Here is a 26,222-nt window from a genome sequence, read left to right as displayed (position 1 = left end):
CACGCCTGGGCCAGGGGGCGCGGCTCGGGGTGGGGGGGCAGTCGGAGCGCGGAGGCCGCTGCGCTGCCCGCTGGGTCTGGCGGAGCGGGAAGCCGGAGCTACGCCTGTCTCCGCCGCCCATGCCTCTTGATCTCTTCTTTGGAAGTGTGCCTTGGAGCACACCGCCGCAGGCCCCTGCACAGATACAGAGCCATGGGGTAGTGGGGGGCCGTGGCTGGGGGTGGGGGGGTCCGAGGAAAGTCACGTGATCAGAGTGATAGGCATGGACGGCCCCTCCAAGGCACCCACCCGGCCAACAGCCACGAGGCCCTGGTCATCGGCGTCTTGTTAGCAGGGGCAGCTGGGTGAGCGCTGGGAGGAGCAGGTGCGGCAGGTGTGGCGGGGTGGGGGGGTGGAGGGATACAGGTGCACTGCCCCGCCTTGAGCTCCTGATTGGTACCGAAGGCCCTCCCGGAGCTGTTGGGCCAACAGGGACTGGGGGCTCAGAGCAACCACCGGGACCCTGATGGCAGCCTGGAGCCCCCACGGGAATCGCATCATCTTGGGGGTAGGGGCACTTAGTACCTGGGAACTGCCGCTCTGCTGGGGGCCGCGGGTAATGAGCCGCGCCCTCCCGGGTCATCCTGGAAGACTTTAGGTCGCTGCCCTACGGAGACCTGGAGGTGACGCCCGGCCAGGGTCCAGAGCAGGGGATTCCCCCCACTAGGGGTGTCACCATCCCGGCCACCACTATGGACGGCTGCTCTCCTAGGGAAGTGCTGACCCCACTCACCAGAAGCTGCACACCCCCAGAGACTCTTCTGCAGGTCCATGCGGGGTGCCCCACGAGGGGACGGCGTGACCACTGCCGTCCCTCATAGACTGGGGGGCAGGCCTGTCTGGAACAGCTTGGCAAGCGGCACAACTACTCTTGAAAAAAGGAGTGGCCAGCGCTGCGGCACGGTGGCCTGGGACCCCGGCATCCCGTATGGGCGCCGGCTCGTGTCCCTGCTGCTCCACTTCCAATCCAGCTCCCTGCTAATGCGCCTGGGAAAGCAGCTGAAGATGCCCAAGTGCTGGGGCCCTGCACCCACGTGGGAGACCCGGATGAGGCTCCTGGGTCCTGGCTTCGTCCTGTTGCAGCCATCTGGGGCATGAACCAGCAAAGGCGCTCCATCTCTCCTTCTAACTCCAACTTTTAAATAAATAAATCTTTATTTAAAAAAAAAAAAAAGAGAGATGCCATGGGCTAACAAGTGAGGCGTGGATGGATGGATAGATGCACTGTGTTCTCCGTGCTGCTCTGGGAGGGAGGCTGAAGGCTGTGAGCGCCGGGGGCGGGGGTGGGGCGGGGAAAGGGGATGTTGGGGTGAGGGAGCAGGCTGGCTGAGCCCCGCATGGAGGCGCAAAGCCCCCACCCACCCTGCACTCAGTCTGACTGTAGAGCAGGCAGTGGCCCTCTGCTGGTCATCGCGGGGTGGGCTCAGGGTGTAGCCTGGGCACCATGGGGTGAGGGACCCTGCCTCTGTCACCTGCTGTGACCCAGTGACGTCATCCTGCCCCAGGAGGCCGTGGGGGCTCCAGGTGGGCAGGGGGCAGGGCCTGGTGGGGGAGGAGGCGCTGGCAAAGCCCCAGAGGAACTGACCAAGGGCAGGCAGGCCAGCTCCCAGGATGCTGGGCCATGGACTGGACTCCACCCTGGCAGACAGTGGGACCAGCGTGGGGGCCCCTGGTGACGAGGGCATCAGACAAACCCCGGGGCCCAGGGATGGGCTGGGGCCGGTCGAGGAGGGGGTGGGGGCTGAAGGCTCTGGGGGTGGTGCCTTGCGCTGAGTCACTGTGGACACAGCTGGAGCCCACCCTGGCAGCGGGAGCAGACATGGCCCGGCCAGGTGCCACCTGCGTGTGCATGGCGGTGGGGAGGGGTGCTCGTGCATCTTGGGGCCAGGGGCTTGGGTGCGGACAGCAGCTGGGAAGGCCCACGGGGCTCTGTGGCCTGTGAGGGGTAGGGGTGGGGCCCATAAATACAGTGGGGACAGCAGCCAGGTAGAGAGAGGATCCCCAATCCCAAGTGAGGGGGTGCCACAGTCCTTGGGCCAGCGACCTCAGGGTCCTCTCCCTGGACCCTCATCCCAAGAGCCCAGAGCCTCAGCTGTCACGGCAGGTTTATTGTCTGTCGGCAACAGAACACTGCGACCCTCACCACGGGGCCAGGCAGTGAGGGGAGAATGGGGCTGGGGGCTGGGAACCAGGGGGCGCTCAGGTGGAGGCCTGGTCTCCGGGGTCTGGGAGAGCAGCCCACCTGGGTGGGGACCCTCCATCGGTGGCTTTGGGCTGGACTTGCCCTTGGCAAGGCGGGGTAGGGGGGTGTCCCTGGAGAGCCTGGCCCGGGGCAGCAAAGGCTGAGGAGGCCTCGCAGGGGAGTGAGGATGACCCAGACCCCTGGAGCCACAAGGTCAGCCGTGCTGCGCCTTGCCAGCTCCTGACTTCCGGGGCTTCTCGTCCCTGGCTCCTGCACGCCAGGGACCAGGTGGAGGGCCCGAGAGCACGGCGGCAGCGGTGTCCCGGCACCAGGCAGGACGGCGGGGCAGGCCTCAGGTCTGCACTGCCAGCAGGCGGCTGGGCTCGGTGGGCAGGGTGCTGGCCAGGAGGGCGCCATGGGCCTCGCGCAGGTCCTGCAGGATCCGCAGCAGCTGGGCCAGGGAGCCCTCAGGGGCTGCAGGCAGAGGGGCTGTGAGGGCAGGCGTGGCCTCTAGGGCCTGAGGACCCCCGCCCACACGGGTGCGGGGCTTGGGCCGAGGGACCTACCTTCCCCAGGGCGACTGAGGGACCTACCTTCCCCAGGGCGACTCAGTTCCCGACACTTCTCCCTGTGGGACAGGACAGAGTGAGGGCCGGCCGGCAACCACAGGTCACCCCCCCCCCCCCCCGCCGCCGCCAGGGCTGCAGGTGACCCAGAGAGGCCACAGGTAGCCCTGGGGGGTGGGGGGCCGACTCTAGTTATCTGCGGGTCGACCAGAAGGCCCCTTGCAAATGGGCTCAAACCCGCAGGGATAGGAGGCAGTGGTACTTCAAGCACCGTTCCTAATGGGGTTCACACAGCAAAGATGCATGGCCATGGCCGGCCGGGCTCGGGGCTCCTTCTCCAGGGTTTCTCCTGGCTCAGCCCTCGCTGTCTCCCTCATCTGCTCTAGAAGGGCTGTGCCCCTCTGTGCTGCACTCCTGGCCCCGGGGGACCAGGCCCCGCAGCTTCCGGGACACCGAGTGGTCACCCTCCCTCCACGCTGCCCCCCTTCCCTGCGGCACCCTCCGCGAGACCCTGTCCAGCCTCACATCTGCTTTTCGCTTGTCCAGCATCTGCTGAGGGCCTGGGCCACACCAGGCCCTGTGAGCAGCCCTGGGGTTCCAGCAGTGGGCACCAGCTCAGCGCGGTCAAGCGACAAGCAGGAAATGAGCAAACAGCTGATGGGGACAGAAGCGGGGGAGGGCTGAGCAAGCGCGTCTCCGGCAAGTGCAAAGGGCCTGGGGTGGCACGGCCACCATGCAGCGAGACGGCACGGGGGGCTGCGGCAGGCTCGGCCCGTGGGAGGAGGGTGGCAGGAGACGAGGCCGAGGGGCAGCCGGCCAGGGCACCGCCTCCGGGTTTCACATGTGTGGGAAGCCGCTGGGGTTCTATGCAAGGGAGGAAAATTATCCGTGTTAGGTTTTAGAAGCAGATCCAGGCCGGTGCCGCGGCTCAATAGGCTAATCCTCCGCCTTGCGGCACCAGCACCCTGGGTTCTAGTCCCGGTTGGGGCACCAGATTCTGTCCCGGTTGCCCCTCTTCCAGGCCAGCTCTCTGCTATGGCCTGGGAGTGCAGTGGAGGATGGCCCAAGTGCTTGGGCCCTGCACCCCATGGGAGACCAGGAGAAGCACCTGGCTCCTGCCTTCGGATCAGCGCGGTGTGCCAGCCGCAGCGGCCATTGGAGGGTGAACCAACGGCAAAAGGAAGACCTTTCTCTCTGTCTCTCTCACTGTCCACTCTGTCAAAAAAAAAAAAAAAAAAAAAAAAAGCCAATCCAGGGAGGCTGAGTGGGGGCAGCGAGGAGGGAGCAGCTCCGGGGATCGGAGCTGGGCCCACTGTGAAAGGGGACCGGCAGGGGGTGGGGGCGGGGCAACCAGGTGGCGTGGGTTCCAACCTCAGCTCTGCCCCTTCCTGGCCACACAAGATCAACACAGCAACCTGAATCCTGCAGGGGTTATACGTGGAGGGGAGCTGGAACAGGGTCTCATGGACATGGCGGGGAGGGGAGGGGATGGGCAGGTGGACACAGCCCTTAGGTGGACAATGAGGTCACCAGACAAGGGGATGGGGGTGGGGGTGCAGTGCGCTAGGCCATGCCATCAAGGAGAGGAGGGGATGGCAAAGCGACCAGGGCCACACTCCCGGGGAGCAGGTGCATCTGGCGGGGTGGAGGGAGCGCCAAAGCCTGTGCAGAGACCAGACGAGCCCTGGAGACTGGAGGAGGAGCAAGGAGGAGCTCACTCAGTGCCAGCCCCGGAAGTGAGGGACCCCTGGCCTTAAAGCGCCCTGGGGCCGAGCCCGCCCAGAGACGCAGAGAAGGGGCCTGGCATCTTCCTTCTCTTTCTTTTCTTTTTTTTTCTTTTCTTTTTTTTTTTTTTTTTTTTTTTTTTTTTTTTTTTGACAGGCAGAGTGGATAGTGAGAGAGAGAGACAGAGAGAAAGGTCTTCCTTTTTGCCGTTGGTTCATCCTCCAATGGCCGCTGCAGCCGGGGCATCGTGCTGATCCGAAGCCAGGAGCCAGGCACTTCTCCTGGTCTCCCATGCGGGTGCAGGGCCCAAGCACTTGGGCCATCCTCCACTGCCTTCCCAGGCCATAGCAGAGAGCTGGCCTGGAAGAGGGGCAACCGGGATAGAATCCGGCGCCCCGACCGGGACTAGAACCCAGTGTGCCGGCGCCGCAAGGCGGAGGATTAGCCTAGTGATCCGCAGCGCCGGCCTCTCTTTCTTTTCTTCCTTCCTTTTTCCTTTCCTTTCCTTTCCTCCTAAGGTTTGTGTGTTCATTTAGTGCAAAGGTAGAGTTACAGAGAAAGATCTTCCATCTGCTGGTTCACTCCACAGATGTCCGCAACAGCCAGGGCTGAGCCCAGCCATTAGCAGGAAGCTGGATTGCAAGTGGAGCAGCCAGGACTCGAACCGGTGCCCCTGTGGGGTGTCGCAGACGGAGGCTTTACCTGCTGTGCCACTGTGCTGGCCCTGTGGCATCCTGTTTCTTAAAATTGTATTTGGGGGGGGGCTGGGCTGTGGTGCAGTGGATAAAGCCACCACCTGCAGCACTGGCATCCCATATGGGACGGCCCAAGTGCTTGGGCCCCTGCCACCCATGCGAGAGACCCAGATGGAGTACCAGGTTCCTGGTTTCAGCCTGGTCCACCCCAGCTGGAGTGGGCATTTGGGGAGTGAACCAGCATACAGATCAACTCTCCATCCCTCTCTGTTGTCACTTTGCCTTACAAAGAAGTAACTAAGTAAACCTTTGAAAACAAAGTTGCTTTCCTGTTTTCTTTTCTTTTCTTTTTTTTTTTTTGTTTGACAGGCAGAGTGGACAGTGAGAGAGAGAGACAGAGAGAAAGGTCTTCCTTTTTTCTGTTGGTTCACCCCCTAATGGCACCGCACCGATCCGAAGCCAGGAGCCAGATGCTTCTCCTGGTCTCCCATGCAGGTGCAGGGCCCAAGGACTTGGGCCATCCTCACTGCACTCCTGGGCCACAGCAGAGAGCGTCCTGTTTTTCTAAGCTGGCTGAGGCTGGGGGCACCAGGGGGAGGCGGGCAGAGGGGCCACTGTGGTCTCCACCCGGGAGGGGGGGGGCCTGGATCCCAGCCGCTGCCCCCGGCCCCTCCCTCACCGTAGTGCAGGCTCCACGCTGAGCAGGTGCCGGTAGATGAGCTGGGCCTCCAGGTCGTGGTCCAGTGGGTCACTCCACTCCTGCAGGGTCACCCGCGACCGCGTCCTGTCGCAGCCCCCGTCTGGACACAGAGAGAGGGCAGAGTTAGGGGCGGGCACCAGGCAACCGCCACCGGCCACTTCCTGTGAGGAGCGAGGCCCCAGAGGCCCGGCCTGCCCACTCTGTCCTGCTCCCCGCTCCCCGAGGCCGGCAGCTCCTCTCGGGTTCAGCTTCCAAACTACACAATCCACGACCTCGGAGCACAGGGGCCGTGCAGGACACCACGCGGGGAGAGCCACGTGACCTCTGGGAGGTCACGGTGTGTGGGGCGGGGCCGCTGGGGCTCGGGCCCTGAAATGCCCCTGCCACTTGTCACCTGCCCCCTCCCAGCCCCCGCGTCTCTTCTGCGAAGCTGAGGGACAGCCTCGCCCCTTGGGCCCCGGGGAGCCCCCCTGCACCAAACAGTGAGGGCATCGCTGGGATGGGCACAGCAGAGGCTGCAGCTCAGGGCCACCCACCAGCAAGACCCTTGCAAGGGGCCACCGGGAGCCACCGAGCCCCGCCCACCACCCAGCAGCAAAGCCAGGGCTGTGCTGGGGCAGCAGGGATGGTGGGGCGGGGCAGGCTGGCCTCTCCCACGCTGGGCTCTGGTGGCTGAGGCCTGGCCTGGCCCACAGGACGAGGGCACGGGGTCTGAGTCTGCTCTGCAGAGCCTAAGGGAGGGAGGGAGTTGGAAAGTTCCAGATCTGGGACGGGTGGTGTGGTACAGTGGTTAGCCACGGCCTGTGACGCCAGCATCCCATATCCCAGTGCTGGCTGCAGTCCCGGCTGCTCTGCCTCCTATCCTTCTCCCTGCTAGTGCACCTGGGAAAGCAGTGGAAGACGGTCCAAGTGCATGGGCCCCTGCACCCATGTGGGAGACCAGGATGGAGCTCCAGGCTCCTGGCTTCAGCCTGGCCCAGCCTTGGCCGCTGGGGGCATTTGGGAAGTGAACCAGTGGATGGAAGATATCTCTCTCTCTCTCTCTCTCCCTCCCTCCCTCTCTCTTTCTCTCTCTCTCGCTCTCTCTCTCTCTCGTCACTCTGCCTTTCAAATAAACAAATATTTTTAAAGAGTGTGTGCTAACGCGGCAGTCACAGCCACGTGAGGCTACTTAAGTTCATTACAATCAAATAACATCGTGCAAGTTTGAGGCCTGGCTCCTTGGCTGCCCCGGCCACATTTCAAGTGCCCAGCAGCCATATATGCCAGGGGCCGGGGTACTGCACCACTTCCATCATCACCAAGAGTCCTTCTAGAATTTTCTCTCTGCCATCTACCCACCTGCCCCCACCGCCCTCCCCCGGCCAGCTCCAGCAGCAGGCTGGCCCTTACGAACGGGATTCTGGGGGCAGGTGTTTGGCTTAGTGGGTAACGGAATTCCACGAGGGTGCTCCGTGGGTAAGTGGTTCTTCAGGAAGTTCCTTGGATAATACAAGGGTTCCCTAGGGGTCCCCGTCACATGAGCCTGGGAAGCCAGGAGACCCAGGGACTGTGATGAGCGTCCAGGCCTCCTCCGAGCTGTCACCATGTCACGTGGCACCTCCCAAGTCACCCGGTCCCGGACCCTTTTTTGCCCAGAGGCTCTCAGACGCTGCCTCCCAGCCCAGGGCAGGGAGCCGGGGTGCAGGGGCCTGGTCTGGGAGCCGGAGCCTGCACTGACGGACATGGGGCAGGGGAGGGGCCCCACTCCCACCTGACTTGTCCCGCTGGTGGCAACAGCTCCACTTGTCCCCGCGGAAGACGCCGGGGTGGTAGGAGCCCAGCAGGCCGGGGTTGTTGATGCTCACTTTCCGCAGTGCCGACAGCCACTGGTTCAGCTCATTCACACACTGGAGGGCACGCATGGAGGGTGAACCACTCACAGGTCACCTCCTCCAGGAAGCCCTCCCTCCCGGGAGCTCCTGCACCACACCCAAGGGCACGGGGCTGGATGTCAGCCCCCTCGGCCCCATCCCTGGGTGTTCCAGACCCGCCAGCAGGCCCTGCGCCTGTGTGCTCCTCCCCACCGGCCACGGACAGGCACTCCCAGGAAGACGTCGAGGCGGCCCCTGGGACCTCAGTCTTCCCATGAGTCCTTGCCCCAGACACGCCCCTGGCTTGCCATCCCACCCGTCCCGATCCCCGGACTTTCTCCCCGGCACTCCGCTTGACCCGCCTTCTCCCCTGGGACACAGGCCCCTCCAGGGGGGCCCTTCACCGAGATGCATCCAGCAGGTGCACAATGCACTAGAGCAGACGGATGGGACGAATGACTTGGCACATCAACCCTGAGAGGGGGCACTGGTGGGCCGCACCACCACCTGCCCAGGTGTGCGGGAACAGCGTCCCAGAAATGGGTGCCCCGGGCAGGCTCCAAATCACAGGCTGGCCCCCACCCGGGCACCCTGAGCCACACACACAGAGCTCCCCACGGATGCCCCGGACAGCCACAGGCCCCGGCCTCCCAGGATGGACACGCACGCACACGCACGCACAGCCCCTGGCCGGGCACGCACCTTGCACTGCAGGTAGGCGGTCTGGGGCCGGCCCGCGTCATCCGTGTAGATGACCTGCATGACGTGGGAGCTGCCGAAGCTCTTCTCCTCCACCTTCTCGGCCGCCTGGATGTTGGCCAGCTTGACGAGGGCGCTCTTCTGCGACAGGCAGGCAGCGGGAGAAAGGTTGAGAGGCCCAGCAGGGGTCACCCCACGCGCCCACTGCTGGGCTGCGCGCAGCCTCTCCTGGGAGCCTGCTGCGTGAGTGACCGGCTCAGGCCCGAAGCCCAGGCCGCCCAGGCCTGCTGCCGGTCTACTGCCTGGCTGCCTTCCTCCCAGTGGCTGGCCACACAGCCTTTTCTCTGCTCCCAGGCCTGCTGCCAGCCGTGGACCAGGCCCTGCGCCTCTGACCTGCATGGTCAGAGTCCTGAGCCATGCCATGCCCTCCCGCCCACCATGACAGAGAGAGCCGTGCATCCAAAATCCACTCCTGGTCCCATGCCTACATCCCAGGTCAGTGTCTAGGTTTGACTTCCGGCTCTTCTACTTCTGTTTTCTTTCTTGTCTTAAAGCGTTCTTTATTCGAAAGGCAGAGTTAACAAAGAGGGAGACAGAGATCTTCCACCTGCTGGTTCACTCCCCAAATGGCTGCAACGGCCAGAGCTGGGCCAGGCTGAAGCCAGGAGCCAGGAGCTTCCTGTGGGTCTCCCACACGGGTGCGGGCCCAGGGACTTGGGCCACTCTCTTATGCACCGCCAGGTGCATTAGGAGAGCTGGATCCGAAGCGGAGCAGCCAGGACTCGAACCGGCGCCTGTGTGGGATGCTGGCGTCCCAGGCAGCAGCTTTACCCACAGTGCTGCAGCGCCGGCTCCCCGGCTCCGCTTCGGACTCCCACTTCCTGCTACAGCAGGCCCTGGAAGGCAGCGGGTGACGGCTCACAGGGTCGGGTCCCCGTCCGCCACACAGGAGGCCCCAGTGGAGTGCCCAGCCCAGCCCTAACTGTTGCAGCCATTTGGGGACTGAAGCGGAGAAAGATTTCTGTCTTGTCTCTCCGCTCTTCAAATAATTAAATATAAAAACAATCACTTGTAATCGTTAAGTTATAAGACTTTAACGTGGCCGGCGCTGCAGCTCAATAGGCTAATCCTCCGCCTGCGGCGCCGGCACACCGGGTTCTAGTCCCGGTTGGGGCGCCGGATTCTGTCCCGGTTGCCCCTCTTCCAGGCCAGCTCTCTGCTGTGGCCCGGGAAGGCAGTGGAGGAGGGCCCAGATGCTTGGGCCCTGCACCCCATGGGAGACCAGGAGAGGCACCTGGCTCCTGCCTTCGGATCAGCAGCCATTGGAGGGTGAACCAACGGCAAAGGAAGACCTTTCTCTCTGTCTCTCTCTCACTGTCCACACTGCCTGTCAAAAAAAAAAAAAAGAAAAAAGGAAAAAAAAAAAAGACTTTAACGTAACACCCATTCCAGAAGCCTTCGGGGCTGTGTAGCAGGCTATCAGAGGAAAAGGCTGTCCACTGATGACTCACGCCGGCTGGGTCTGCCTTTATCACAAAACCAGGCTGCGCTTAGGAAAATTAACATGAGGTACCTTAGCCCTCCACGTCGTGGGACAAAGTCACGCATTAAAAATGAATCAAATGGGGGCCAGCGCCGTGGCGCAGCAGACTAAGCTGAAGCCTGAGAGGCCAGCATCCCGTATGGGCGCCGGTTCGAGTCCCGGCTGCTCCACTTCCAATCCAGCTCCCTGCTGGTGCACCGGGCAAAGCAGCGGGAGACGGCCCCCATGTGGCAGACACGGAAGGGGTTCCTGGCTCCTGGCTTCGGCCTGGCCCAGCCCCTGCCGCTGTGGCCATCTGGGGGGTGAACCAGCGGATGGAGACCTCCCTGTCTCACATCCTCTCTCTATAACTCTGACTTTCGTATAAATCTTCAGTAACCATGAATGAATGGATTCATTGGCCCCACGTCCCCAAGGGGCCCTCAATTTACCAAAGCAGAATCTGTGCTCCCACCTGAGCCCCTGCTTTCTCTGCTCCCATCAGCAGCCCAAGAGACCCAAGGCACTCAGGGAACGCCCACTCCCAGCCCACGGCCCCCACTGGCGGCAGGGCCCAGCAGGGCAGGGGGCGGGGCCTGACACAGGACAGAGGCGACAGAGCAGAGCCAGGAGCTCCTTCACCCGCCCCCAGGCCTCTCTCACCTGCTGGGGGCTGGGCCGGGCACCCCGCACACCACCCCCCTAAGCCGGGAGAGGCTGTGGCCAGGGTACGCAGCTCTCCGCCCCTTCGTGGGAGGACGGAGCCAGAGGGAGGCTGGCCCAGGGCATGTCCTGCCTCTAGCTTGCCAGCATGGTGCCTGGTGCCGGGCCCTGGGTTTGGACCCCCAGAGACCACCTGGTCTAAGTCTCAACAGGCAGGGACCACCCACCCGAGCGGGCAGGCCGGGGAGCCAGGGCCCAGAGCGGGTGAGACACTTGCCCTGGGCACACACGGCTGGGCCGGGGCTGCAGCCCAGGCCTGGACACAGACCCTCTCTGCTTGGAAGTGAGCAGTGGGATGCCGGGGCCGGGGCCTGGCCGCCTCCTCTGCCCCGGGGGCTTGGGTAAGGGGCGGGGGCAGTGGGGACTCCCACCTTGGAGCTGGGCGTCTTGGCGAAGCTGAGGGCCTCGGTGGTGAGGGAGAAGTGGAGCTTCTTGAAGCAGGAGCCCAGGGGGCCCTTGCCCTTGGCCCTGTGGATGAAGAGCGGCCCCTCCTTCACGGGCGGCGCCGGCAGGCTGAGAGACCGCTGCAGGTCCAGCTCTGCGGTGCACAGGGCGGGGCCTGAGCTCAGGCAGGGGCGGGGCCAGGGGCGGGGCAGAGGGGAACTGGAGACTTGGGTGGAGGTGGGTGGGGCCAGGACCCAGGGGCGGGGCAAAGGGAACTGGAGACTTGGATGGAGGTGGGCGGGGCCAGGGGCCCAGGGAGCGGAGCAAAGGGGAACTGGAGACTTGGGTGGAGGTGGGTGGGGCCAGGGGCCCAGGGTGCAGAGCAAGGGGGAACTGGAGACTTGGATGGAGACGGCCGGGGAGAGAGGCTCAGGGGGCGGGGCAAAGTAGAACTGGAGACTTGGGTGGAAGTGGGTGGGGCCAGGACTCAGGGGCGGAGCAAAGGGAACTGGAGACTGTGGGTGGAGGTGGGCGGGGCCAGGGGACGGTGCAAAGGGGAACTGGACTCTGTGGGCGGGGCCAGGGGCGGGGCCAAGGGGGACCGGAGGCCACGCACAGCCGCGCTCACCCTCCTCCTCCTCGAGGTCCACCAGCCTGGTGATGAACTCCTTGAGCTGCGCCGCGCCCTGGCGCACCGTGGGCTGCAGAGGCTCCATCCACGCCTCCTTGGCCCTGGACGCCAGCGTGTCCATGTTGCCCACGTTCTGAACGGCCTGGGCAGGGGGGTGGGGTGGGGTGACAGCAGGCAGGACCAAGGGCCGCCGCAGCCCACTCCCCCGCACCCGCCCCAGCCTCAGTGGGCATCGAGACCCGTCCTCGGCGCGAGTGCCCACGCGAGACCACCGGGGCCGGGGTGGGGGCCCCTGCGCCGCACCTTGGCCAGCAGGAGCAGGGTGCGGCTGGTGCGGGCGTCCGCGTGCCGCTCCCGCAGGTGGAAGAGCTTGGGAGCCATGATGGCCGCAGAGAAGAAGCGCAGGCACAGGAAGCTGGTGACGGCGACGAACGGCGCGTTCTGGGGGGCAGAGCGGGCGCTGGGTCCCGGGAGGGCCCTGGGCTGGCCGCCCCCGCCCCCGCCCCCGCGGACCGCGCACCTCGTGCTGGGCGCCGGGGAAGCGCTCGCGCACGCGCAGGAAGAGCTGGCGGAAGGTGGCGCGGACCACGGCGGGGCACGCGCGGACCGAGCGACAGAGCGCGCTCAGCAGCGCCCCCAGGTGGGCGCGCAGCGTCTGCGCACTCTGCTCCAGCACCTCGGCTTCCGTCTGCGCCCGGTGCAGCCCGGAGCACCTGCGAGAGCCGGGGCGGGTGGGCACCGAGGGTCGCGGGCAGCACGGCCACGGGGGACACAGAACGACACACACAGGTGGGCAGGGTGACGGCAGGTAAGCCCAGACACCCCCCTCCCCCCCTCCCCGGGGTTCCCCCAGGCCTCACCCTACGTCTCTAACTTCCACCCTGCTGGGGTCCAGCTCCACGTACTTCTTCTCTTCAAACACCCTGTCAAGGACGGGGCCCAGCACGCCGTGCAGATACCGCATCCCCGCCACCTGGGGGCCACCGCGAGCCGCGTTGGTCCTGCCTCCCCCTCCCCACGCCCCCAGCCCCAGGGAACGGCAGCTGGACCCGCCCAGGGTGCAGCCAGGTGCTGGAGCAGGCAGCCCGTGCACCGCTTCGCCAGTGGCATTCTTAGCCGTACAGGGCCCCGGGGGCCGCAGGCAGGCGGCATGGTTCAGTCCCAGCTCTGAAATGAAATGGAGACAACAGCCCGGGCGACCTCACCTTCAGAAAGGACTCCATGGACTTGGAGGCCAGAGAGTTGCTTCGAAACAGGGTGTTGGCCTCGCCTGCAAGCAGATGTCCCAGTGGGCGGGGGGGACGGGGACAGAGGGCCTGGGCTCCCACCCCGCTGCCCACCTCTGCCCATAGCTGCTTCCCCTGCCTCCCTATGAGTCCACCCCAACCACCGCCGCCAACGCCGGCTCCCTCCCAGGCCTCACTGGTGCGGCCCAGCTCCAGCTGGAACAGCAGGTCCAGGAAGTCCTTGGCCAGCCCCTGCCCCAGGAAGAGCTTGAGCAGGTTGGTGGCCACGTCCTGGCGGCACTCGGTAGTCGTCGTCTCCTCGATGATGGGGATCAGCTGCCCGGGGCCCTGTGGGAGGCAGCGGGGAGCGGCAGGGCTGGGAGGCCCCCCCTCCGCTCAGAGACCTGCAGAGCCCCAGGGGACCCGGGAGGGGCGCTTTGCCGAGGAGTGGCCAGGCGCACGACGCGGGGCCCTGACCAGTTCCTTCTCATCCTGAGAAGGACAGGGGACACCGGCCACTGCCGCTGGACCCGCCCGCCTGCCCCCAGGGCCCCCTCACCTGGGCGCCCAGCGTCACCTCCTGGCACAGCAGCTGCACCAGAGGCTGGTAGCAGCTAGAGGGCAGCACCGTCTCGTCTCGCAGCCGCACCTCCAGCTGCAAGGAGCCCAGGTTGCCCCTGGAACGGGCAGCCCGTGACCTCTCCACCAGGGACACAGGCCACCCGCTGCCCGGGGTCGCTCCCCTCCGGGTCGACCTCAAGTCTCCCCGATCCCGCCCGCCACCTGCCCAGGCTGTGCCAGGCCGCTCCATGCGCTTCCTGCTCCGGCACTGCACGGGAACTCCATCGGTCTTCAAGCCCTAGCTCCCTGCCACCTGTCTGCAAACCTTCCCATCCACACTCTGCCCCGAACAAGTCCCCCAGCGGATCCCGGCGCCACCTGCCAGGGACGCCGAGGCTCCAGCAGACTAAGCAAGTGGCCCGGTTAGACCTAACGCCCCAGCTTCCTCGCTCTGATGGAAACTTAAACTTCTCTAAGCCCTCCTCTGCCCTCTGCACGGCACAGCAGCAGCCGCCAAGATGGGCCCTAGGCTGGATGCACACCTGGCCACCTGGCCTGCACCTGCCTAAGGGCCCGGCGCAGGGAGACAGGGCTAAGGCATCCTGGGGTGTGGGGCGCTCAGCCCAGATAGGGCTGTCAGGTTTAACGAAGGCACAGCACGGGACATCCAGCGAAAGTGGAATATTTCTAGGAAGTTTATGTTGGAAATCCCTACCCTACGCATGCTCGTGTCAAGCCGAAGTCCAGCGTTAAGTGGCTGTCCTGTGTTAGCTAAGAGCAAGTCTGCTCCCAGAGAGTCCCGGGGAGGAGTCAGACCTGTGTCTCTCACGACTCTGGGGACCTGAGCCCTCATCTGGGAGGTCTGCAAGGAAGCCCTTAAAGGGAAAGGGTTGAGGGTTTTGTTTTTCTTTCTAGAAACTTCTAGAAGGCAGAAAGCATTTCTGAGCTCAGAGGCCAGAGCTGTGGGGAAGGCGAGGAGCAGGCAAGTCTACAAACCCGGGGCTGGGTCCTGAGCCCTCTGCCCAGCCCCCTGAGGCCCCCAACCCCACTGCCCACGCGCGGGTACTCACTCATGCCGCCGCCGCTTGGCCTGGTCGGGCTGCAGGCGGAACCAGCCCTCCTCCAGCCGGGCTGCCCACAGCCTCTGCACGCTGACCACCACCTGGGGGCAGGGCAGGCAGGGGCTGCATGGGAGGGGGCACCTGCCAAGGGGCCCTGGTCCTGAGCGGTCCTCCCTGGGCCAGGTGTGTGGCAGGTGCAGCCTGGGGGAGGGGCTGAGCTCACTTTGCCCAAGAAGTCGTTGCGGCTGACCAGGTCCCAGTCCCAGGCCTCCACACACAGCGTCTCAGCCGCCCCCTCCTCCAGCTCAAACTCGAAGGTCTCGTTCCAGCGGGGGTAGCACGACTTCTTCACAATCTAGCCCAGGAAGGCGTGGGCGGGGCTAGGGCGGGGTCCTCTGTGTCTCCCCCCGCCCCCAGCCCAGGACTGAGCCCGCCACCTGGCTGTTTTCTGGAGGGGTGGGGAGCGGGGTGGGCAGCTGTGGGCTCTTACCATCCCCCTCCTCTCCTGTCCAGCATGGCCAGAGGGGCTGCAGCCACAAGGGCTGGGGCCCCCTGCGACCCCTCCAAAAGGCAGTGCCAATGTGACCTCCTAGGGGCTGGTGAGGGGGAGAGGCAGCATCCCTGAGGGTCCCATCCCCCCCAGGCCCCTCACCGAGGTCTCCTGTGTCCGGCCGTTGTAGCGCACGCGGACAAAGGGGTCAGATGCACCATTCCTGTCCTTGGGGGCGAGGCCCCTGCGGGGTGGGGGGGACGTCGAAGGAGAGCCATCATTCGCTTGTCACCCGAGCACGCACCCCCGACCCTGTCCCAGTCCGATCTGCTCCTGGCTACCAGCATCCCCACAGCAGTCACCCCAGGGACCCCACATGGCCACCTGGAGGAGGGAGCCGTGGCTCCCCCAGACGGAGCAGTGGCCGATCACCTGCCAGCTTCCTGCCCGGACCCTGCCCTGCGTGGGCCGCTGTGGGTCCAGAGCCCTCGGGGAGAACAGGGCCAGCCGCCCCCTGCTTGCCGTAAACACCGCCCGCCTCTCCCATGCCGACCTCACACTTGGGAGCGCAGGGTTGGGCGCCTGGCTGAGGGCCGCTCGGGGCACCTGCTCTCCGTACCACAGTGCATGCTTTTACGCCCCAACGCCGCTCCTGACCCGGCTCCCTGCTGACGCGCCTGGGAGGAGTAGCTGAGGGCTCAAGTGCCCCCGACGCGGGAGCCCGTGGGTGAAGCTCCTGGCTCCTGGCCTTGGGCCCTGCCTGCGGTGGGCATCTAGGGAAGGAACCAGCACACAGGAGACCTGTGTCTCTCTGCCTTCCAAATAAAAAGAAAGTAAAGTAACAGATTTTCCCGAAGCTGGACGTGGAGAATCCTAGAATAGGAAGATGTTCTTCCTCCATCTGTGGCAAACAGGGCTCCTGATGTGTGTTTGCTGAGGCCCAAGGGGAGACAAATCCCTCCCTCTGCCCACAGCGCCCCTCTCCGCTGAGACTTGCAAAGCGGCTGCCTGGCCTGGCCTGGCCTCCATGTCCCCAGGAACAGAGCTCCTGGGAGGGCGGGGGTGGCCGGGAGGAACTTTTTTTTTTTTTTTTTTTTGACAGGCAGAATGGACAGTGAGAGAGACAGAGAGAAAGGTCTTCCTTTTGTGGTTGGTTCACCCTCCAATGGCCACTGCGGCCGGCGCACTGCGCTGATCCGAAGCCAGGAGCCAGGTGCTTCTCCTGGTCTCCCATGCGGGTGCAGGACCCAAGGACCTGGGCCATCCTCCACTGCACTCCCTGGCCACAGCAGAGCTGGCCTGGAAGAGGGGCAACCAGGACAGAATCCAGCGCCCCAACCGGGACTAGAATCCTGGGTGCCGGTGCCGCAGGCGGAGGATTAGCCTATTGAGCCGCAGCGCCAGCCCAGGAGGAACTTCTTTGATGTCCGTGGCTGGGGCTGCATCCCAGGGCTGGGCAGTGTCTGCGTGAGCCTGGTGCCCACGGTTAGGGGAGGGGCCGGGGCGGCTGGAGGGAGCGTGGGACAGGGCTGCCCAGCCGCAGGACACACATGAAGCCCGGGCTGCCTTCCTAAACCCCGCCCCCTCCTCGTTTGCCCAGTGGGCTTGGGGGGGGATGGTAGTGAGGGGGGGAGCTGGCCGGCTGGGGGCGCCCCCTGCTGGCTTAGGGCTCGGGTTCCGAGTGGGAAAGGAAGGCGATTCCCAGGGAGTATGTGTGACTCACACCCAGACCCAGACAGGAGTGGATCCACAGCTAAAAATACCGCGGGGACGGGGGCGGGGGTGGCCCTGGCACAGGTGACTCAGGCCCAGGGAGTCTTCTGAGCCACTGCCTCCCCACGGTGGGGGGGTGGGGGGGTGGAGGGAATGCTGCCCGGTCACCACTCACACACACACAGGTCACAGTGGAATTACACCAGGGAAGCTCAACGTTAGCCCTGGGGCATGGGGGCTGTGGACTCCCATCTGGGCCCCCCCGTACCATTGCTGGAACCTCACCCTTCCCCCAAAGAGTCACCCCTTCAAGGCAGGAAAACCTCCCCAGACATTGTGTGCAGAGCCAGCATTGGAGGGAGCAGGCCCTGTCCCCGGGAGAGGGAGGTGGGGGACCAGGGACCCCCTGCCCGTTGCCCAGCCCCGGTCTCACCTGGCCTCCAGCACAGAGCACCGTAGCCGGTGGGCCCGGGGCCCCGGCACCACCTCCAGCCGCAGGTGGATCTCGCCTTGCACCTCCTCGTTGGGGTCCACCTCCGTCAGGTGGGCCCAGCCGCTGAAACCTGCGGGGCTGTGACTTAGTGCGGCGGCAGCGGTGGGGGGGCTTCCCCTCTACGCCCCTTCACCTTCCGCCCGCCAGGCGCTACGGGATCCTTCCCCACCCCACCTCCCTGACCTGATCCCCTGTGACAGGCAGGAAATTGAGGCTCCTTAGCTGACCAGCAGCAACTGGCCCGCAGGGTCCATGCCCTCACTACGGGGCTGCGCTGTGCTTGGGGGTCCTGAGCCTGCCTCCTTGGGGGTGCCACCTCTGTCCTCAGTTCCCCCGCCTTAAAACAGGAAGAGAGAGGCTCTCGCTCCCCTGGGGCTGCTGGAGGAGAGTCAGGGGTCTCTGGACCCCAGAAGGGCTGGCTGGGCCTGCGGGCAGGAGAGGCCTTGGGCCTGGCAGGGCCAGGAGTCAGCAGGCTCGCAGACAGGAGCAGGTGTGTGCTGGGGGAAGCAAGTGAGTGGCCACAGAGCAGGTGGCAGAGCCTAGAGCACCCAGCAGCTCCCGGGGTGAGCCCTCAGACAAGGCCAGGCTGGGGCAGGCACACAACCCGCAGCAGGGGGAGCCCAAGGGGTCTCCAGCCTGGATCGGACAACCCCGTGGACTTGGCACTGGGGCCCAGGTGGAAGGGACTCCCTGGGGTACAGAGGCAGCCGGCACCCCGCACTCAGGGGACACCTCGCCCTGGGGGAGGAGCCGTCCCAATCTGGGGGCAGCATGGGGGGTGCAGGAGATGCCGCCGGCCCAGGGTTCCGTGCAGGTGGAAACGACTTTCCCTGAGCGACCCAGGGGGAAGGTGTCTGGGAGGGGAGGGGAGCTCTTACCCTTGGGGTGGGAGGCCAGGGTCTCCCGCGTGAAGCACACCTTGCCAATTACGTCATCCTGGCTGCAAGGTGGGGATGGAGTCAGAGCCAGGCAGGGCTGCGGCGCTGCCCCCTGTGGCCCGGCACCCGCTCCCACCAAGCTCAGGGCTCCCCGGAGGGGACAGGGAGGGCGACACCCCGGTCCCCTGCAGCGTAGCCCGAGTGAGCTGGACCCAGGATCCTGCCTGCTGGACACTTGGGGGCGTGTGATGTGGACCAACACAGCTGCCACACACATGCCAAGTGTTTGCCCCGCCCCATGCACGCTCTCGCACACACGTGATGGGCCATGTGCACACCCTCTCCCCAGCTGCAGTGGCCCCCAGCGAAGAGCAGGGCGCACCCACCTGAGGGCATCCTCGTCCATCACGTAGAAGGCCACAGCATGGAAGGTGGGCGGCAGGTGCACCTGATACTCCTCACCCCAGAAGGGGCACAGGGTCTTCCACACAGTGGCTGTCCTGTAGGAGCAGACCGTCAGCAGCCGCCCGGGGCCACCCAGGGCCTGGACTGGGACAAGGTGGTGGAGGGGGTGCTGTGTGACATGAGCCTGCCTTCCCCACATCTCCTCCCCAACCCCAGTACCAACATCCGGCTCTGCCATCTGATGCTGTGTTCTCCTCCCATCCCAGACCCCACCACCCACCACCCATCATGACTCCCGGACTGTCCTCATGGGGCACGGGCATCTCACACTGGGAGAGACTGAGACCACCCCTGGGAAACGTTGGGACCACAAACCAGGCCTCCCCGCTCCACCCAGCAAGGGCCAAACCTAAGACTGGGCGGGGGGCTAAGACCCTCAAGCATTGGATGATGGCTCAGTCCGGGGCAGGCCATCTGAGCTCTGTGGCCTGTTGCCCTGTCTGTATGGACACAGTCAGAGCCCCCGTGTCCTGTCCCCTCTTGCGTCCGTGCTCTGGAGAGACTGTGGAGCAAGACGGAGGCCCTGTTCAGCCGGGAGCCTGGCGGCCTTGGCTAGGGGCGGGCCATGGGCACTCAGGTGGGCAGCACAGCACAGCAGCTTCGGCTAGGAACTTGGGGGCAGAGGCCTGGGTGAGGGCGGGCGTAGGACAGGCCCCGACCCAGAGCCAGGACCAGACCAGGGAGGAGGCGCGCGCTCTGAGGTCCAGGCCCGTGACCTTGGGCCCTCACCGCTGTGTGGGGGTTAATGATACAGCGCCCAGCTTGTTGCACTGGGTTCAATGGGCTGCCATGATGAAGTAGCACCTGCCTCTGGGGGTTGTAAAGCAGGGAGAAGGCAGGTGAGCTGCAGGTGCACAGCCCCTGGCCCAGTGCCAGGCAGGGATGAGGTCCGGCTCTCTCACCCGCTGCCTCCAAGCCCTCGCCCACCCCCTGCGGGAGGCCCAGCCCCACCCAGCCCGCCCCCAGCCCCCGCCAACCCCAGGGAGTGGGCGGTACCTGATGATGGCTTCGCTGTCCACCTTCACGATGCAGTAGGGGTCGCTGCTGCCGGTGCTGCAACACACAAGGCAGGGGGCGTGGTCAGCGAGGGGGCGGGGCCTGCCGGGCAGCTCCCCACCCCCTGCCAGGGGCCCTCAGGGACCCCCAGAAAAGCCAGGAAGGCGCCCGCCGATTCCGTAAGGCCCTCAGCGCTGGGCTGGGAGGGGACGGATCGGAAAGGGCAGGAACCGCACCAGGGCTACCCCTCCCTGGGCAAGGGCCGGGTCGGGGGCGCTGTTCACCGGTCCTCCTGGGAGGGAGCAGAGGCGAGGGTACTCCTCCCTCCGGCCCTCCCCCACCCACCCCAGGCAAGCTACACCTCTGCCCCCTGAGCCTTTCACCCCGGCCCCTCCTCTAGGAGCCCTCTCCTGCCCCAGGGTGGTCTCCCTTGGAACCTGCCGCCATCAGCTGCCTCCTCCATCTGACTATGAGTAACCTGAGGGTGGGGCCCACTTGTGCGTTGCCAGGGCCTCACCAGGGCTGTGGCACAAGACCGGAGACTCACGAGTGTTTACTGAGTGCGTGGACAGCCTGCCAGGAGCTCCTGGCCATCTGGGAAGGGCAGAGCGGGCGAGGCAAAGCCGGGGCGTGGGTCTCAGGTTGCATGGCGGAGGGCGAGGGGGTCCTGGGGTGCAGGGGATCAGAGGGGTACTCCGTGGAAGCCTCTGGGACCACCCTTCTGGCCTGCCTTCCCCGAAAAGGAAGCGCATTTTACATGTCGGGGGCTGGGGAATTCCAAGTTCTGCTTCCCTTTTCAAATTGGGTTCTTCCAGCCGAGGAAGCCACGGGGCCGACCCAGGCAGATGCCAAGGGCTCCGGTTTCCAAGTGGGCACCGTAACGCCCACTCCCAGGGTGGCTGCCCTGGAGCCCGGAGCCAATCCCTCGCAGGGGCGCGGTGAATGTTCGCGCTGCCCGAGACCTCCCCCTGCCACCAATCCAGAGACCCTGCAGCCTACCAGCCCAAAGCTGGGGGGGGGGCCCTCAGGACTCAAGCCACCAGGCCCCTGTGCAGCCCACGTGCAAGGCTGGCCTGCAGGACCCAGGATCCATGCGTGCACGTACCGGGGGTCTGCAAAAAGCTTCCCGGGTCGGGGAGGGAGAACAGGGATTTGGCACAAACCATGAAGACACTGCTTGGGGCATCCCCATCTCCTATCAGAGTGCCCGGGGTTCGAGTCCTGGCTCTGGCTCCTGACCCAACGCAAACCCTGGGAAGGCAGCAGGTAACAGCTCAGGTAGCCGGGTCCCTGCCCTCCATGTGGGAGACCTGGATGGAGTTCCCGGCTCCTGACTTCAGCCTGGCCCAGCCCTGGCTGTTGTGGGCATGTGGGGAGCGAACCAGTAGATGGAGGCACTCTCGTCTCTGTCTTTCAAGATAAATAAACCATATTGCACGTCAAGAGCCTACACGTGCAGAGACAGGGATACCTGGGCAGCTGGCAGAAGGGGCCGTGTCAGGACTGGGCTGATGCCAAGTTTAAGGCCCTGTGTGCCCCCATGCTCCCCGGCGAGCTCCTGGGGCCTGGCCCTGCCGGGCACCCTCCCTCTCACAGCGGTCTGTGGCTGGGGCCCTGGTTCATTTCTCCTTCCCCAAGACGGCCGCGTGGGCCCAGGCTGGCCACCTCAGGACCTCTATATTTAGGGCCTTGGCAGTTTACAGCTCTGGAGGAGAAAGGGTGAGGGCAAACCCCGAAATAGCCCTGGGCCCGTCCCCAGGGCCACGGGCCGTGGGAGCCCGTGGGTCACTGATCACCGTGAGGCTTGGCTGACCCAGGGACCTGGGGCTGGGGGCTGGTGGGAAGCAGCCCGGCGCTTGTGGGCAGGGGTGCAAGAGTGCCTGGTGCCCCGGAGGGGAATAAAAACCCAGGAGTGAGTGTCAGTGCCACTGTGTAGCAGGAAAGGCAGCCATCCGCAGCACCAGCATCCCATACGGGCGCTGGTTCGAGTCCTGGCTGCTCCACTTTCGATCCGGCTCTCTGCTATGGCCCGGGAAAGCAGTGGAAGATGGCCCGAGTGCTTGGGCCCCTGCACCCGCATTTTAGACCTGGAAAAAGCTCCTGGCTCCTGGTTTCAGTCTGGCCCAGCCATGGCTGTTGTGGCCATTTTGGGAGTGAACCAGCAGATGGAAGACTTCTCTCTTCCTTTGCCTCTCCCTCCCTGTAACTCAGCCTTTCACATAAAATAAATCACATAAGTGGACATGGCAAGGAGGCAGGCAGGGCAGGTAGTGAGCTCCCCATCCTCAGAAGTGTGCGAGCCCCGGATGGAGCTCAGGAACCGGGCTGGGGGTGGGCTCGCCACCACTCCTGCCTAGGAACCCGGGGAGGCCGTCTGTGATCTCCACACCACTGCCGTGCCAGCCGCCAAACACAAGGCTCGGTGCCAGAGCCCTGGAGCCAGCCTGCCACCTCGGGCGGGTGGGGATCCTTGGCCTGTGTCTGCAGGGGACAGAGTGGATTTAAATCCTGACCTCTCTAGCCACCTGCTGTGTGACCTTGGCTTCCTGCTGCCAAGTCTCCATTTCCCCATCAGCCTCACGCAGGCACGAGAGGATGAGGTGGGAAGGTGCTCCACACCTCTCCGTCTCCCAGCCGTGGCCCAGGTCCCTCAGGGCACGGGGACGCCAGGCCAAACAGCAACAGCTACACCCACGCGGGAGCCAGGAACCCGCCCAGGGTGCCAGGGAGAGCCCTGGGGAGGAAGAGAAGCCGGGGAGGAGCCTGGGAGATGAACAGATCGCAGATGGCAGGAGGCCCCTGGCTGTGCCAGGCAAGGCTGTGGAGGGCAGTGGCCCTGTAGCAGGGGCTGAGCTGGCCAGGTGGAGTAGGGGCTGGGCCGAGAGAGCTGGCCGTCAGCCCTGCGAGCTCCAATGACCATGGGCAGGGGTGGAGAGGACACGTGAGTGGGGGACAGGACGAGGAGCGAGAGGCCGGAACCAGGGGGACTTGGAGGCCCCGTCCCTGTGCCCTGGGATGCTGAGAGCCTGGGCCAGCTGCTGCTCGGATGGGGAGGGAGGCGACAGACGGAGGGGCCGCTCCTCCGAGCAGCCACCAGCCAGAGGAGGCACCGATGACCTACTTACCAGTGTCAGTGTGTGTGTGTGCGTGGGTGGGTGGGTGCTTAGAGACAGGGCAGGGCCGAGACCCCTCTCAGAGCTCATCTGCCTTCCCACCCCACAGACCCCACCCCCACTGTTCAGAAACCCACCTTGAGATCCCCCCTACCCCTCCCTGGCCATTCCCATGGCAACTGCGAAGCTCGGGCAGGCCCAGGGGGCCTTGAACTGGAGCTGCTCATGGCGCTGAGCATGCTGGGAAGCTCACAGGGTTCATTGTTCCTAAGAGAGATGCTCAGCCCCGCCCCCACTCCCTTCCCGGGCACCCCGGGAGCCTGCAGAGGAGTCCAGTGTACTTTGGACCTGGGGCCGCCTCCAGGCTCCTCTGCCCCCAGGCTGTCAGTACCCCCCCTCCCTCCCTCTACAGGGATTTCAACCCTCGGGTCACGAAAACGGAGCAAACTACCACAGCTGCACACGAAGACAGCGACAGAACCAAGCCGGAGAGCCGGGGAAGGGGCAGCTCATCTCTGCCACCCACTGAGAATTGTCCCCACCGCCACCACATCTGGCCAGAGACCAGGAGAGCCCTGGATGTCGGCGCCTGTCAAGAGGCCAAGACTTCAAACCCTGCTCAGCTTCCTGGGATGAGCATTGCCCCTCTCTGAACCTCGGCTTACCCATCTGTAAAATGGGACGAGGAGAAAGGCCATGAAGGGGGCGGGGTTCAAGGATTAAAGGGGTGACTCAGGTAGAGCTAAGGGCACAAGCAACGGTGACCACCTGCCCATCCCGTCCCTGCAACCCGCACCCTGGCCCCCTGACCCTACCCCACTGCTCCAGCCATGCGCACAGGAGCCCCGAGACAGCCCCTGGACCCAGAGCCTGGCCAGGGTCATGCCCTCAAGTACCAAGGGCTCTGGAACGGCTCAGGAAGACCCCCCTTTTTCTAGGGGGCACCGCGCCCCCTGCAGCCACACCTAGCAGTTCACCTAGGACATCTGAGCGCCAGTTCCGGTGCCTGAAGCCCCTTCCCCTGGGGAAGCCCCCTCCCCACTCCCCAGCCCTCATGGGCACTCCTGCCCAGCTGTCACCCACCCCTGTCTTGTGCCCTCTTCCTCCTCCGCGGCCACCCCCGCCCCTCCCTCGCCTCTGCTCCACCCGTCGGCTGGTCTGGGGGACCCAGAAAAGCTCAGGCGCACGGGAGGGCGGCGCCCTCGCCCCTTGCGAAGTTGGGGCTCCCACCCCCCTTCGCGCTCACATGTCCTTGGCGGGCAGGTTCTTCCCCTCCACGATGCGGATGGACAACGAGCTGCGCTTGGCCATCGCGAGTCCAGGACGCGGGGAAGCCCACGCCAGGGTCCCGGGTGGCAGGAGACGGGCAGCGGGCGGGCGGGCGGGCGCCGGACTGGGCGCCTGGGGAGGAGGGGGCGGGCGCGGGGGCGGGGCAGTCACTTCCACTCCATTCATCCCCGCCCCCGCCCCACGTGCCGGGGGGACGCTGAGCCCGCGCAGGCCAATCAGCGGCCGGAGGTTCCCGGGACTGGGCGTGGCCGGGAGGGGCCGCGGTGCTCATTGGCTGCCGGGGCGGGAGAGGGGCGGGGCCTTCGCGGAGGCGCAGACACAGTGCGGGCGCGCGGGGCGCAGAGCGGCGCCCCTGCAGGCCGGAGCCCCGGGCGCGGCGGCGCAGCGGGCGCGCAGGGGCGGCATGGAGTCTCGCCTGCGAGAAGGCGCGCGAGGTGGAGGTGCGGACCCGCCGCGCGGGGACCGCCCGGGCCTCGCCAGTCTGTTGCGCGGGAATGAATGAATGAGCGGTTGCAGGAACGGGGCCGACAACGTGGTGTTTGGGTTGCAACCGTCCGGCTGCAGAGAGAGGAGGCAGGAGGTGCGGGGCGCGGAGGCGGGGCCGGAGCACCTGCTGGCGAGGATGTTAATGGTCACCCCGGTTACTCCTCCATGGCGACACCCCTCGCCATGGGAACCTGGGCTGGCTCAGGTCCTCCTGCTGGGAATGGAGTCACACACAGGCGACCCCAGGTCTCCCCGCCACTACCCGGAGGTCAGAGTCCCAAGGCGCCCCCTTACCCTTGGGGCCGTTGTCCCAAGCGCGACAGCAGAGCCGAGTCTATGAACTGGTTCCGTCTCAGCACCTGCCAACGCAGGTGTGTGGAGGGTGCCTGGCACAGGCTTCGGTGACGTTGTGTTTGCTTTCCCCATTTTGTTATTGCCATGTTACCACTGCGTATACACCGCACCGAAGCCAAGAGAGGCGAGACTCGCGACGCTTACAACAAAAAGCTGGTGAGCCAGACGCACGGCTCCCCCGGGGCATCTGCTCCCCTGAGGTCCCTGTGCACTGCTCCCTGACACCGTCCCGGCCCAGAATTCGTCATCACGTGGCTCTTCGTTTTCCTTTATAATAGGAGCTTACTGTTTTTTTTTTTCCCCCTAAGATTCATCCACTCATTTGAAAAGCAGAGCCACAGAGAGGCAGTGGCAGAGAGAGAGAGAGAGAGAGAGAGAGAGAGAGAGAGGGCTTCCATCCCCTGGTTCACCCCAAACAGCTGCAACGGCCAGAGCTGCGCCAATCCGAAGCCAAGAGCTTCTTCCGGGTCTCCCACACGGGTGCAGGGGCCCAAGGACTTGGGCCATCTTCTACTGCTTTCCCAGGCCACAGCAGAGAGCTGGATTGGAAGTGGAGCAACCGGGACTTGAACCAGCACCCATATGGGATGCTGGCACTGCAGGTGGCGGCTTTACCCACTACGCCACAGCGCCGGCCCTGAGTTACTGTCTATCCTCACGGGTTCCTTTATGCATCTTGGGGATCCGTGCATTTCTATCCATAAAAAGCACCCTGACTTCCCTGTGTGGACATTGTCTCCCAGACAGACCAGCGGCCCCGTGGCTCTCAGACCTGGCACCTGGAAGAGGCAGGTGGGGACTGACTCCCGGGCCAGCAGGTACCTGTGTGCAGGGCTGAATTTCCTGCTTCCGGTGGGGCCAGCGCCACCCGTGGTCAAGCTGTGATCCTTAGGTGAGCAGTACACAGGGTTTCTCATGACTGCTGAGCCTGTCTCCCTCCCTCCCTCTGCACTCCCGGGTTTGGGGCCAGTCCACTTGGGAAGGGGAAAAGCTTTGGTGCCTTCTTGCTCGAGTGAGGGTTCATATCCCAGCTGCTCCACTTCCAATCTGGCTCCCTGCTAATGGCCTGGGACAGCAGGGACACATGGCCCAAGGGACTGAACCCCTGTCACCTACATGGGAGACCCGGAAGAAGTTCCTGGCTCCTGGCCCAGCCTTGGCCATTAAAAGAAAAAAAAAATTTTTTTTTCTTATTTGAAAGGAAGAAGGAGAGAAACAGAGAGATGTCCCATCTGCTGGGTCAAATACCCAAAACAGCTGGAGCCGGGCCAGGCCAAGGGAAGCCAGAAGCTAGAAGCTTTGTCTGGATCTCCCGTGTGAGGGCAAGGACTCAAGCGCTTCAGCCATCACCCACCGCCGGCCAGGGTGCACCTCAGC

The 26,222-nt window shown here is 64.9% G+C and overlaps 1 protein-coding gene across 5 annotated transcripts; it reads right to left on the bottom strand.

Moving 5' to 3' along the window:
• Positions 1-450: 450 nt before the first annotated feature.
• RASA4B (RAS p21 protein activator 4B) lies at positions 451-24,090 on the bottom strand. Of its 5 annotated transcripts, none has more exons than XM_062180313.1 (22): positions 23,962-24,090; positions 19,603-19,659; positions 18,528-18,641; positions 18,142-18,203; positions 17,204-17,333; positions 15,220-15,301; positions 14,791-14,922; positions 14,577-14,668; positions 13,505-13,622; positions 13,143-13,293; positions 12,925-12,989; positions 12,580-12,692; positions 12,240-12,432; positions 12,023-12,160; positions 11,717-11,861; positions 11,076-11,242; positions 8,463-8,600; positions 7,661-7,796; positions 5,887-6,007; positions 3,313-3,651; positions 2,788-2,849; positions 1,205-2,695 (listed from the first exon to the last, which is right to left on the bottom strand). In XM_062180313.1, exons 1-22 carry the CDS (start codon positions 24,024-24,026, stop codon positions 2,574-2,576), a joined length of 2,742 nt encoding a protein of 913 aa, XP_062036297.1. In that variant the 5' UTR covers positions 24,027-24,090; the 3' UTR covers positions 1,205-2,573. The 5 variants fall into 5 exon arrangements, with proteins under 5 accessions (XP_062036301.1, XP_062036297.1, XP_062036298.1 ...); XM_062180314.1 differs by having other exon boundaries at positions 2,815-2,849; XM_062180315.1 differs by lacking the exon at positions 3,313-3,651.
• Between the last annotated feature and the right edge of the window lie 2,132 nt (positions 24,091-26,222).

Source organism: Lepus europaeus, chromosome 21 (genome assembly GCF_033115175.1).
Source record: "Lepus europaeus isolate LE1 chromosome 21, mLepTim1.pri, whole genome shotgun sequence".
NCBI lineage: Eukaryota > Metazoa > Chordata > Mammalia > Lagomorpha > Leporidae > Lepus > Lepus europaeus.
The sequence above is the reverse complement of the archived record's forward strand: the minus strand, read 5'-3'. Positions and strand labels throughout refer to the sequence as shown.